The 12,569-nt window shown below is 35.7% G+C and overlaps 1 protein-coding gene across 1 annotated transcript in view; it reads left to right on the top strand.

Annotated features, from left to right (window-relative positions):
• The window catches only part of C9 (complement C9), an 83,431-nt gene extending 72,782 nt beyond the window's left edge, over nucleotides 1-10,649 (top strand). The window contains exons 10-11 of the mRNA XM_001084671.5: nucleotides 1,780-2,008; nucleotides 10,294-10,649. Of these exons, the coding sequence (XP_001084671.3) occupies nucleotides 1,780-2,008; nucleotides 10,294-10,328 (264 nt within the window). The 3' untranslated portion in view covers nucleotides 10,329-10,649. The remainder of the gene's footprint in view (nucleotides 1-1,779; nucleotides 2,009-10,293) is intronic.
• Nucleotides 10,650-12,569: the final 1,920 nt, after the last annotated feature.

Here is a 12,569-nt window from a genome sequence, read left to right as displayed (position 1 = left end):
TATTTCCTTGTTAGTTCTCCGGGGTCTTTTAGCAGTTTTTTTTTAAAAAAAAAATGTTTGGTTTTATTTTGTTTAGCTTTTCTCATTGTCTTTAGGGAAAAGATGAGAAAGATGAGTCCACATTATTTAATCCATCAATCCATCATTACTCTTTTGCAGGAATTTCTGGGTGGTGGTTGTTGTTGTTGTTGTTTTGTTTTGTTTTGTTTTTTGTTTTTTGTTTTCTTTTTGGCTCTGGGGTCTCTAGATTTTTATTTCTTTTAAGTTTTGTGGTCTCTTGTTTTAAAGTGCTCTGCCACCAAAGTGCCTCTATTTCTAACAGTTTATTCACTCAAACAGCTCTTGCTAGTTACTCAATTGAATTTGCTTAAATTAAGTGAACATATAAATTTCCCTATATATGTTATGCTATCTCCATTATAAGAACTTTTTAATTTTTTTCTATGATCATCAAGCTGCGCAATAGATCTTCTGAACTTACTGCTTCTATCTAGCTAAAATTTTGTATCTTTGGAACAACATCTTCCCAGCTTCCTCCTCTTTAAAAACTTCCAAAATTCTTTACTATATGCCTGGAATAGTCTTCTGTCTGCCTTGACACCTTCAAATCTCAGCTCAATATATATTGACAAAGCTTTCCAAACTTCCTTGATTTCAGTGTAGCAACTGTATATCTTACTGCAGGAATTTGAGTGTGCCAAATAAATAATTTTACTTCATTTTCTTCACATCTAATTTAATTTGATTTTAAGATCCTGTCCCTCCAGGTTGCTAGAAAATTCACCTTTCGTTTATTTGTTGGATGGGGCTCAGGAAATTTTTTCCCTGTTGTATAAATTGGTACAAGAATCCTGACACTTCTGTCTGGGAAATGGAGATATAATTTACATAAGTCTTTAGTTCATCGTAGTCACCTTAATAACCTTATTGTTCAGGCTCACATGTTCACTAGAAGTCAAATATTTCCAAGCCCTCCATGCCAGGCTTGCAAATAGAAATCACTGACAAAACTGGATTCCTGATACTTCATATGCAGCTTCTTTAAGGCACCCCACAGGTCCTGTTATCTCCCCAAATAGCTGCTATATATCTAGCTATGGTTTCCTGTTATTTGAGGTATGTACTAACTTCTATCCCCTTTCCATTCTGGATGAATCTCTTTCCTTGGTGACATTCTTCTATATTCTTTCCCCAGCAAAAATTTCTCAATGAATTTAGACTTTTAGAGAGAAAAAAAAAAAAAAAAAAAAAAAAAAAAAAAAAAAAAAAAAAAAAAAAAACAAGAAAGAAATAAGAAAAAGGCTGCCTTCAGGGTCATTCCGGACTTGGCATTGGCATTGCACACAACCCTCCTCTTAGGCAAGAGATAGCAAGCATCTGGTTACCTTCTGGAAGAGAAGGAATAAGGCAGCAAAAACAATTCACAAAATAATATGTCAATAAATTATCAAGCCAGAAGTTTAAGTCCCTCAGTTGTTCATTTTTAAAGCACACATAATACCTGTATTTTTGTAGCACCTATCACAGTTTCTATTTGAAATTTATGCATCATTATTTTATTAACATCAGTGTCCTTAACTCCATAATATGACCTCCCTGATAGCAGACATCTTGACTAGTTTTGATTATTTAAAAGTTAACATCACATCTGGCAATAATATACATTCAATAAGCCTTTGTTGAATTAATGAATCAGTGAATGAATAATTAAGTAAAGTGTATTCTACAAGCTCTCTCAGTTAAAAAGGACCTAAAATTAAATGTTTTGCTTCCTTACAGCTGTCTCCTATATATAATCTGGTTCCAGTGAAAATGAAAAATGCACACCTAAAGAAACAAAACTTGGAAAGAGCCATTGAAGACTACATCAATGAATTTAGTGTAAGAAAATGCCACTCATGCCAAAATGGAGGTACAGCAATTCTAATGGATGGAAAGTGTTTGTGTACCTGCCCATTCAAATTTGAGGGAATTGCCTGTGAAATCAGTAAACAAAAAGTTTCTGAAGGTGAGGACAATTTATTTGATGTGATTAAAGACAAAAATATGTACTTTGGGGTTATTTAATTTGAAAACTAGCTCTTGAATTAATTTGTACTAAATCTCTAGATTATTTATATAAACAGAGGATAAGGATTGAGTGAATAGTGAAAATGGGTAAATCAGCCTTTATGTGACATTTAACATATTCTACTTGTATATATTAAAATAGAATTATAAATAAATAAATTATAATTATTGTATTACTCTTTAATTATAAAAATATTCTTATGTAAGGTTTACAGAAATATAACAAGCATCCAGGTATTCACTATCTAGAATTGATGAATGTTAATACATATATGTCATATATACTTTATATAAATGTATATATTATATACTGTGCATATATATGTGTTTATGTGTAAAGACATAGACATATATACTTCAAAACCTTTTTTAGGAAGCAACAATAATGCGTCCAATTAATTACTTTGTACCACATCCCTGCCCCCCCAAAAAAATTCCATTGCCTTTTCTCTCTTCTACTGCTCAGATACAATCATTTTCACTAAGTTTGTATGTATCTTTCCAGTTCATATTTTTGTGCTTGTACTAAATATGTACCAATGAAAAATATGTGATATTGTTTTGTATATTTTTAAATTTTATATAAATGATATTCACTAGATTTTTATTTTGCACTTTTAACTGTATTGGTGTTTTTAAAAACTGAGATTCTGTATTGTATTTTAAAGTTAATTCTAAGGAAACATATTGTTTTACGTTTAAAAATATTTGTATTATGAATTTAAAGGGTACATGTGAAGGTTTGTTACAAGGATATATTGCATAACGGTAAGCTTTGGGCCTCTGGTGTACCTATCACCCAAATAGTGGACATTGTACCCAATAGGTAATTTTTCAACCCTCATCCCCCTCCCATCCTCGCCATTTTTGGAGTCCTCACTGTCTATTATTTCCTTCTTTATGTCCATACATACCCATTGTTTAGCTCCCACTTATAAGCCAGAACATGTGGTATTTGATTTTCTATTTCTGGGTTATTTCACTTAGGGTAATGACCTCCCACTCCATCCATGTTGCTCCAAAAGACATGATTTCATTCTATTTTATGGATGAATAATATTCTGTGGTGCATATGTACCACATTTTCTTTATCCAATCATCCATTGATGGACATGAAAGTTGATTCCACTGTGGTCTGAGAGACAGTTTGTTATAATTTCTGTTCTTGTACATTTGCTGAGGAGTGCTTTACTTCCAATTATGTGGTCAATTTTGGAATAAGTGCAATGTGGTGCTGAGAAGAATGTATATTCTGTTGATTTGGGGTGGAGAGTTCTATAGATGTCTATTAGGTCTGCTTGCTGCAGAGATGAGTTCAATTCCTGGATATCCTTGTTAACTTTCTGTCTCGTTGATCTGTCTAATATTGAGAGTGGAGTGTTGAAGTCTCCCATTATTATTGTATGGGAGTCTAAGTCTCTTTGTAAGTCTCTAAGGACCTGCTTTATGAATCTGGGTGCTCCTGTATTGGGTGCATATATATTTAGGATAGTTAGCTCTTCCTGTTGAATTGATCCTTTTACCATTATGTAATGGCTTTCTTTGTCTCTTTTGATCTTTGATGGTTTAAAGTCTGTTTTATCAGAGACTAGTATTGCAACCCTGTCTTTTTTTTGTTCTCCATTTGCTTGGTAAATCTTCCTCCATCCCTTTATTTTGAGCCTATGTATGTCTCTGCGTGTGAGATGGGTCTCCTGAATACAGCAGACTGATGGGTCTTGACTCTTTATCCAGTTTGCCAGTCTGTGCCTTTTAATTGGAGCATTTAGTCCATTTACATTTAAGGTTAAGATTGTTATGTGTGAACTTGATCCTGCCATTATGATATTAACTGGTTATTTTGCTCGTTAGTTGATGCAGTTTCTTCCTAGCCTAAATGGTCTTTACATTTTGGCATGTTTTTGTAATGGCTGGTACCAGTTGTTCCTTTCCATGTTTAGTGCTTCCTTCAGGGTCTCTTGTAAGGCAGGCCTAGTGGTGACAAAATCTCTAAGCATTTGCTTATCTGTAAAGGATTTTATTTCTCCTTCACTTATGAAACTTAGTTTGGCTGGATATGAAATTCTGGGTTGAAAATTCTTTTCTTTAAGAATGTTGAATATTGGCCCCCACTCTCTTCTGGCTTGTAGAGTTTCTGCCAAGAGATCTGCTGTTAGTCTGATGGGCTTCCCTTTGTGGGTAACCCGACCTTTCTCTCTGGCTGCTCTTAAGATTTTTTCCTTCATTTCAACTTTGGTGAATCTGGCAATTATGTGTCTTGGAGTTGCTCTTCTCGAGAAGTATCTTAGTGGCGTTCTCTGTATTTCCTGGATTTGAATGTTGGCCTGCCCTACTAGGTTGGGGAAGTTCTCCTGGATGATATCCTGAAGAGTGTTTTCAAAGTTGGTTCCATTTTCCCCCTCACTTTCAGGCACCGCAATCAGACGTAGATTTGGTCTTTTTATATAATTCCATACTTCTTGCGGGCTTTGTTCATTTCTTTTTCTTCTTTTTTCTTTTGGTTTCTCTTCTCGCTTCATTTCGTTCATTTGATCCTCAGGACTAAGAAACTCAATCAAAACCGCCCAACTACATGGAAACTGAACAACCTGCTCCTGAATGACTACTGGGTACATAACGAAATGAAGGCAGAAAGAAAGATGTTCTTTGAAACCAATGAGAACAAAGATACAACATACCAGAATCTCTGGAACGAATTTAAAGCAGTGTGTAGAGGGAAATTTATAGCACTAATGCCCACAAGAGAAAGCAGGAAAGATCTAAAACTGACACTCTAACATCACAATTAAAAGAACTAGAGAAGCAAGAGCAAACGCATTCAAAAGCTAGCAGAAGGCAAGAAATAACGAAGATCAGAGGAGAACTGAAGGAGATAGAGACACAAAAAACCCTCCAAAAAATCAATGAATCCAGGAGTTGGTTTTTTGAAAAGATCAACAAAATTGACAGACCACTAGCAAGACTAATAAAGAAGAAAAGAGAGAAGAATCAAATAGACGCAATAAAAAATGAAAAAGGGGATATCACCACTGACCCCAAAGAAATACAAACTACCATCAGAGAATACTATAAACACCTCTATGCAAATAAACTAGAAAATCTAGAAGAAATGGATAATTTCCTGGACACTTACATTCTTCCAAGACTAAACCAGGAAGAAGTTGAATCCCTGAGTAGACCAATAACAGGCTCTGAAATTGAGGCAATAATTAATAGCCTACCAACCAAAAAAAGTCCAGGACCAGATGGATTCACAGCTGAATTCTACCAGAGGTACAAGGAGGAGCTGGTACCATTCCTTCTGAAGCTATTCCAATCAATAGAAAAAGAGAGAATCCTCCCTAACTCATTTTATGAGGCCAACATCATCCTGATACCAAAGCCTGGCAGAGACACAACAAAAAAAGACAATTTTAGACCAATATCCCTGATGAACATGGGTGCAAAAATCCTCAATAAAATACTGGCAAACCGGATTCAGCAGCACATCAAAAAGCTTATCCACCATGATCAAGTGGGCTTCATCCCTGGGATGCAAGGCTGGTTCAACATTTGCAAATCAATAAACATAATCCAGCATATAAACAGAACCAAAGACAAGAACCACACGATTATCTCAATAGATGCAGAAAAGGCCTTTGACAAAATTCAACAGCCCTTCATGCTAAAAACGCTAAATAAATTCGGTATTGATGGAACGTACCTCAAAATAATAAGAGCTATTTATGACAAACCCACAGCCAATATCATACTGAATGGGCAAAAACTGGAAAAATTCCCTTTGAAAACTGGCACAAGACAGGGATGCCCTCTCTCACCACTCCTATTCAACATAGTGTTGGAAGTTCTGGCTAGGGCAATCAGGCAAGAGAAAGAAATCAAGGGTATTCAGTTAGGAAAAGAAGAAGTCAAATTGTCCCTCTTTGCAGATGACATGATTGTATATTGAGGAAACCCCATTGTCTCAGCCCAAAATCTCCTTAAGCTGATAAGCAACTTCAGCAAAGTCTCAGGATACAAAATTAATGTGCAAAAATCACAAGCATTCTTATACACCAGTAACAGACAGAGAGCCAAATCAGGAATGAACTTCCATTCACAATTGCTTCAAAGAGAATAAAATACCTAGGAATCCAACTTACAAGGGATGTAAAGGACCTCTTCAAGGAGAACTACAAACCACTGCTCTGTGAAATAAAAGAGGACACAAACAATGGAAGAACATACCATGCTCATGGATAGGAAGAATCAGTATCGTGAAAATGGCCATACTGCCCAAGGTAATTTATAGATTCAATGCCATCCCTATCAAGCTACCAATGAGTTTCTTCACAGAATTGGAAAAAAACTGCTTTAAAGTTCATATGAAACCAAAAAAGAGCCCGCATCTCCAAGACAATCCTAAGTCAAAAGAACAAAGCTGGAGACATCACGCTACCTGACTTCAAACTATACTACAAGACTACAGTAACCAAAACAGCATGGTACTGGTACCAAAACAGAGATATAGACCAATGGAACAGAACAGAGTCCTCAGAAATAATACCACACATCTACAGCCATCTGATCTTTGACAAACCTGAGAGAAACAAGAAATGGGGAAAGGATTCCCTATTTAATAAATGGTGCTGGGAAAATTGGCTAGCCATAAGTAGAAAGCTGAAACTGGATCCTTTCCTTACTCCTTATACGAAAATTAATTCAAGTTGGATTGGAGACTTAAATGTTAGACCTAATACCATAAAAACCCTAGAGGAAAACCTAGGTAGTACCATTCAGGACATAGGCATGGGCAAAGACTTCATGTCTAAAACACCAAAAGCAACAGCAGCAAAAGCCAAAATTGACAAATGGGATCTCATTAAACTAAAGAGCTTCTGCACAGCAAAAGAAACTACCATCAGAGTGAACAGGCAACCTACAGAATGGGAGAACATTTTTGCAATCTACTCATCTGACAAAGGGCTAATATCCAGAACCTATAAAGAACTCAAACAAATTAAAAGAAAAAAACAAACAACCCCATCAAAAAGTGGGCAAAGGATATGAACAGACATTTCTCAAAAGAAGACATTCATACAGCCAACAGACACATGAAAAAATGCTCATCATCACTGGCCATCAGAGAAATGCAAATCAAAACCACAATGAGATACCATCTCACACCAGTTAGAATGGCGATCATTAAAAATCAGGAAGCAACAGGTGCCGGGTAGGATGTGGAGAAATAGGAACACTTTTACACTGTTGGTGGGATTGTAAACTAGTTCAACCATTATGGAAAACAGTATGGCGATTCCTCAAGGATCTAGAACTAGATGTACCATATGACCCAGCCATCCCATTATTGGGTATATACCCAAAGGATTATAAATCATGCTGCTATAAAGACACATGCACACGTATGTTTATTGCGGCACTATTCACAATAGCAAAGACTTGGAATCAACCCAAATGTCCATCAGTGACAGACTGGATTAAGAAAATGTGGCACATATACACCATGGAATACTATGCAGCCATAAAAAAGGATGAGTTTATGTCCTTTGTAGGGACGTGGATGCAGCTGGAAACCATCATTCTTAGCAAACTATCACAAGAACAGAAAACCAAACACCGCATGTTCTCACTCATAGGTGGGAACTGAACAATGAGATCACTTGGACTCGGGAAGGGGAACATCACACACTGGGGCCTATCATGGGGAGGGGGAAGGGGGGAGGGATTGCATTGGCAGTTATACCTGATGTAAATGACGAGTTGATGGGTGCTAACGAGTTGATGGGTGCAGCACAGCAACATGGCACAAGTATACATATGTAACAAACCTGTGCGTTATGCACATGTACCCTAGAACTTAAAGTATAATAATAATAAAAAATAAATAAATAAATAAATAAATAAATAAGAAAGTTGTTTCCATGACTTTGCTATTGTAAATAGTGCAGCAGTAAACATATGTGTGCAGGTTTCTTTTTCATATAAAGATTTATTTTCCTCTGGGTAGATACCCAGTAGTGGGACTGTTGAGTTGAGTGGTAGTCCTATTTTTAATTTTTTGAGAAATCATCTCTATTCTCTTACCGTATACAAAAATTAACTTGAGATAGATTAAAGACTTACATGTAAGATCTGAAACTCTAAAAATCCTAGAGGAAAATCTAGGAAAAACTCTTCTGGACATTGGCCTACACAAATAATTTATAACTAAGACCTCAAAAGCAAATGCAATAAAAACAATAATAGACAAATAGGACTCAATTAAACTATTTTACTTCTTACAAGTAAACATGACTTTAGCCATGTTTCTAATACTAAGAGTTTATGCTTAGTCTTTCATTCAGGTAAAATTATTCAGACTCCTAATAGATAAGTGAGATCTTAGTCCAAGTGTTAATATCACAAGATTAGCTAGTAAGATTAACTTTCTATGGCAATCATTGTTTGAACAAATACAATTTCCTGCAACAAAATTCCAAAACAATTATGTAGCTTCCTAAAGCAAAGATTCACAGCCTCATTTATCATTCAACCATACTTTCATCTCTTGCAATACAAATTTTTAATATTTTAAGAATTGTTTACACTTCTTAGCAAATGGCTTAGAAACTCGATGTGGTGACAAAATATGTAAGTTAGAATTTTTTAAAAATTTTAGAATAATTGACTTATAAATGTATGCTAACTCTGTCTCTCATTTGTCTAAAGTCTCAATCTAGTATTTGCATTCCAAAGAAACATTCTTACTCTCCAAAAATTTATACTACTTGGTACTTGGAACTTCTATTTTCTACCTATTTCTCTTTATGTAGAATATTCTGCTGATTTCTCTGTGATTTCTTTAGTTCTATCTTCTAATTTTCCAATTCTTTTATTCAACTATGTATAGTCTATCCATTTGCTGACCTATTGAGATTATTTTAAAATTATTTTTCTAAAATTTTGATTTGGTTATTTTTCAATTTTCTTTTGTCTTGTTTTTTCTCTTGTCTAGTTTACTGGACTATTTTCCTACCTTTATATCTTTCAACGTGTTAAATATATCTTCATGAAATTCTTTCAAATTGTTCCAGTATATATAGTTTCTGCAGTGCAATTCTCTGCTACATCTACCAGTTCATTCTCATGGCACATTATTCATTCTTCAGTACTTAGTGATTTTTTATTACAGGTTTAGTTTTTGGTGGGAATTATTTCCTGTGGAAACCCTATCTTCCCCGGATAATGAATGTATTCCTAGGGTTAGTTTGTTTCTTAGGAGGTTCCATCATTTTCATCAGTCTTGCACTAGATTTTTATGTAAATTTCTTGGTTCAGGTCCCATATGTTGTATTTCATAGATAATGAATATCAAGGTCCCTTCCCCAATATATAAAATTATCTTAGATCACTAGGCATTGTTTGGTTGACGTTTCAAACCTGACCCAGGATGGCCCACCAGCTTCTTGCTGAGACATTAGACATTTTCTGGCTGAATTTTTCCTTAAGGTAGATCTTCCAAGCATCCATTTTGACATAGAATGTTCTAGTTTCCAATTTACACTAGCCTACTCCCATGATGAGATTGAAAACCGTAATACATCATCTTTCTTTTTCTATACCATGTACTTAGCCTGGAATTCTTCCAACTTTCTCTCCCTCAACTAACTGAACCTCCTTCTCCCTTATTCCTTGTGTGTGTTTCTACTTCTAGACCAATGGTTCTCAACCAGGTTGGTCATTGGATTCATCTGGTTCACTTCCTTAAAGGACAAAAAAAAAGAAACAAAATAAAATGGATGTCTATCCTAAGACAATTAAACAAAAGTAGCTATGGTAGATCCTACCTGGGCATGGGTTTTTTGTTTACTGAATTAAAAAAAAGAATCTACTGGTTATTCTAATCTTTATCCAGGGTTAAAAACCTCTACTCTGAACCCAGGCCAATTTGCATATCTTTGATGAAACCTTTTCCAATTTCTCCAGGAATCAGTTCTCTATCTATGCTCCCTGAGAACTTTCCCTCTGTTTTTCCAGCACTAATCACATTGACTCTCTGTATACAAGATAAATAGCCCTTTCTAGTATGAGAATGTGCCTTATCCCTTAAACCACATTCTATTCCCAGCACCTAGACAGTATGGCACAATGTGGGGATAAGAAGGTGAAAAAGTGGATGGGTGGATGGACCCAAAGTAAAATCCTATTGATGATTAAGATTTGATACTCGTTTGTTTTCTCTAGGATTGCCAGCCCTAGACTTCCCCCGTGAAAAATAGAACTGTTGGCTTCTCTGAGCTCCAGTGGAAGAAAAGAACACTAGGACCTTCAGATCCTATCCCTGAAGATAATCTTAGCTGCCAAAGAAATAGCAACATGCTTCATGAAAATCCTACCAACTTCTGAAGTCTCCTCTCTTAGGTCTATAATTATTTTTTAATTTTTCTTTCTTAAACTCCTATGATGTTTCCATTTTTTATTCCCTAATGAGGAGTCAAGAGTGAAATATGCCAGAACTGCTTTCTCCCACAGACAATGCCAATCTCTTCTAAAAAAAACAAAATTAAATTAAAACAGAATGTTGGTTTAAAAACTTCAAAGTAATTGTCAAACTGCTTTGTACGGTTAACATATTCTGCCAAGTCTATGACCACACGTCTGTACCATGCAATTTAACTCTTATTTACATTGTTATGTTTGGTTTGGTTATTTGCTTAGGTGTGCATACATTCATTCAGCAAATACTGAACACCAGCCACCTGCACAGCAGTTGCTTTTATTAGTCTTAACTCTACCATTTAAATCTATGTGTCCAAGGGGGAAAATGTGTTATATTTGTAACCAAAAACTACTAGTTTACCAAAGGCTGGAAGGGTAGTGGGGAAGGGAGATAAAGAGGAGATGATTAATACAAAAATCCAGTTAGATGAAAGGAATAATATATACAGTGTTTAGCAACACAATAGAGTGACTATAAACTATTAGCTTAAATTATGTGAAATTGCCTCTATTTGATCTTATTTTACAAGAAAAAAACATCAATTTTATATAGTCTAACTTAATACCTAGGCTTATGAGTTGTATAAGGTAACGTTACCTACCTGAGAAGCTGATTAACATTGGCTGTACAATCTTATCCATTAGAGAACATGATACTTAGGGTCTGAGACCTTTTGAAAAGGTCTGAAAACTCTTTAAAAAAAGGAAAGAAAGAAAGAAATGAGGAAAAACATATCAAAATAAAAAAATGCAAAATCAAATTTAATAAATGCTTAGACATCAGCATGTGTCATGTTAACTTTATTGTTACTATTAATACACATTTCACACATTTATAAATAAATTATGTTACTTTTTCTCACTTGGGAGAAATTCTCAAGAATGCATTTGATTGCTGGGAGATAACAGTAACTAAATTACCTACATGCAAATAATAATAAATAAAGCAAAGTTTTAAAAAATAATTTTCAAAATTATTTTTAAATAGCAAATAAAAAGATTACTGGATATGGGATGTATTTTAATATGTTAGGTATGATATGGAGATCATGCTAATAAATGTACCCTGGCCCTTAAGAGTCTTGCATTTGCCCTGGGAGCTCCAGAGAAGTCCTGTCCCCTGCCCTTCAAAACACTGTGTGAATTAGAGAGGAGTAAGATTTGTTAAATGTATATAAATACTGAACTCTGTTCTTGAAGAAGCCACTATTGGGAGAGTTTTTGATGGAGAGCATCTGGCTTAAGGCTGTTATTAGAGCAACACCTGGGAATTCCTTCTACTCTTAGGAATTACAAATGCCAAACAATAAAAGAGCTGAGCCTTGACCAGACCCCCTAGGGCCAGCTTAATCATTTATCAGAGTCCTTTCTAGGGTAATGAATAGCAGGAACAGCCCAGGTTCACACTTGATGGAGAGTCCTCCAACTTCTTGCCATAGGTGGTATATCTGATGATAGAGCATCTCCAGCAGGGAGCACCATTGAGACACCAGAAACTGCTCAGCAGTAATCAACACAGACCAGAAAGTCTCCAGGCTTCAACTAAGGGAGAATCTCTAGAAACCGTAAAAGTTGAGGACCTACTAGGCCTAGCATGGGTCATCATGGACTGTTGTTTGGAGAGAGCAGATGTAGCTTAGTTTGCCCACATGGAGTGCATTATAGGTGCCCCCTACCCCACATGCTCTCTGAGGGGGTGCACCACCAATTCAACGAAAGGGACAGGTGAAGACAACGGCCCTGTGAAGCCCAGGACAGAAAGTTGAATCATTATACTAAATCACTATCAAAAGAAGTTAGAGAAGTGGGATGGGTATTTATGTTCACTAGGGCCCCATGGATAAAGGAAGCTCAGAGTCTTGCTACTTTTTTACACTTTTCCCTTTTTATACTCAAAATTCAGGTCACTTATGCATTCTACTGATCACAGAGTAGACAGTCAACATACACCTGTTGTCTAATGTTTGACCTGTGGGTCACAGCATTCTCACCCTGGCTTTACACAACTGTCTCCCCTGCAA

Source organism: Macaca mulatta, chromosome 6, assembly GCF_049350105.2.
Source record: "Macaca mulatta isolate MMU2019108-1 chromosome 6, T2T-MMU8v2.0, whole genome shotgun sequence".
Classification (NCBI taxonomy): Eukaryota; Metazoa; Chordata; class Mammalia; order Primates; family Cercopithecidae; genus Macaca; species Macaca mulatta.
The sequence above is the reverse complement of the archived record's forward strand: the minus strand, read 5'-3'. Positions and strand labels throughout refer to the sequence as shown.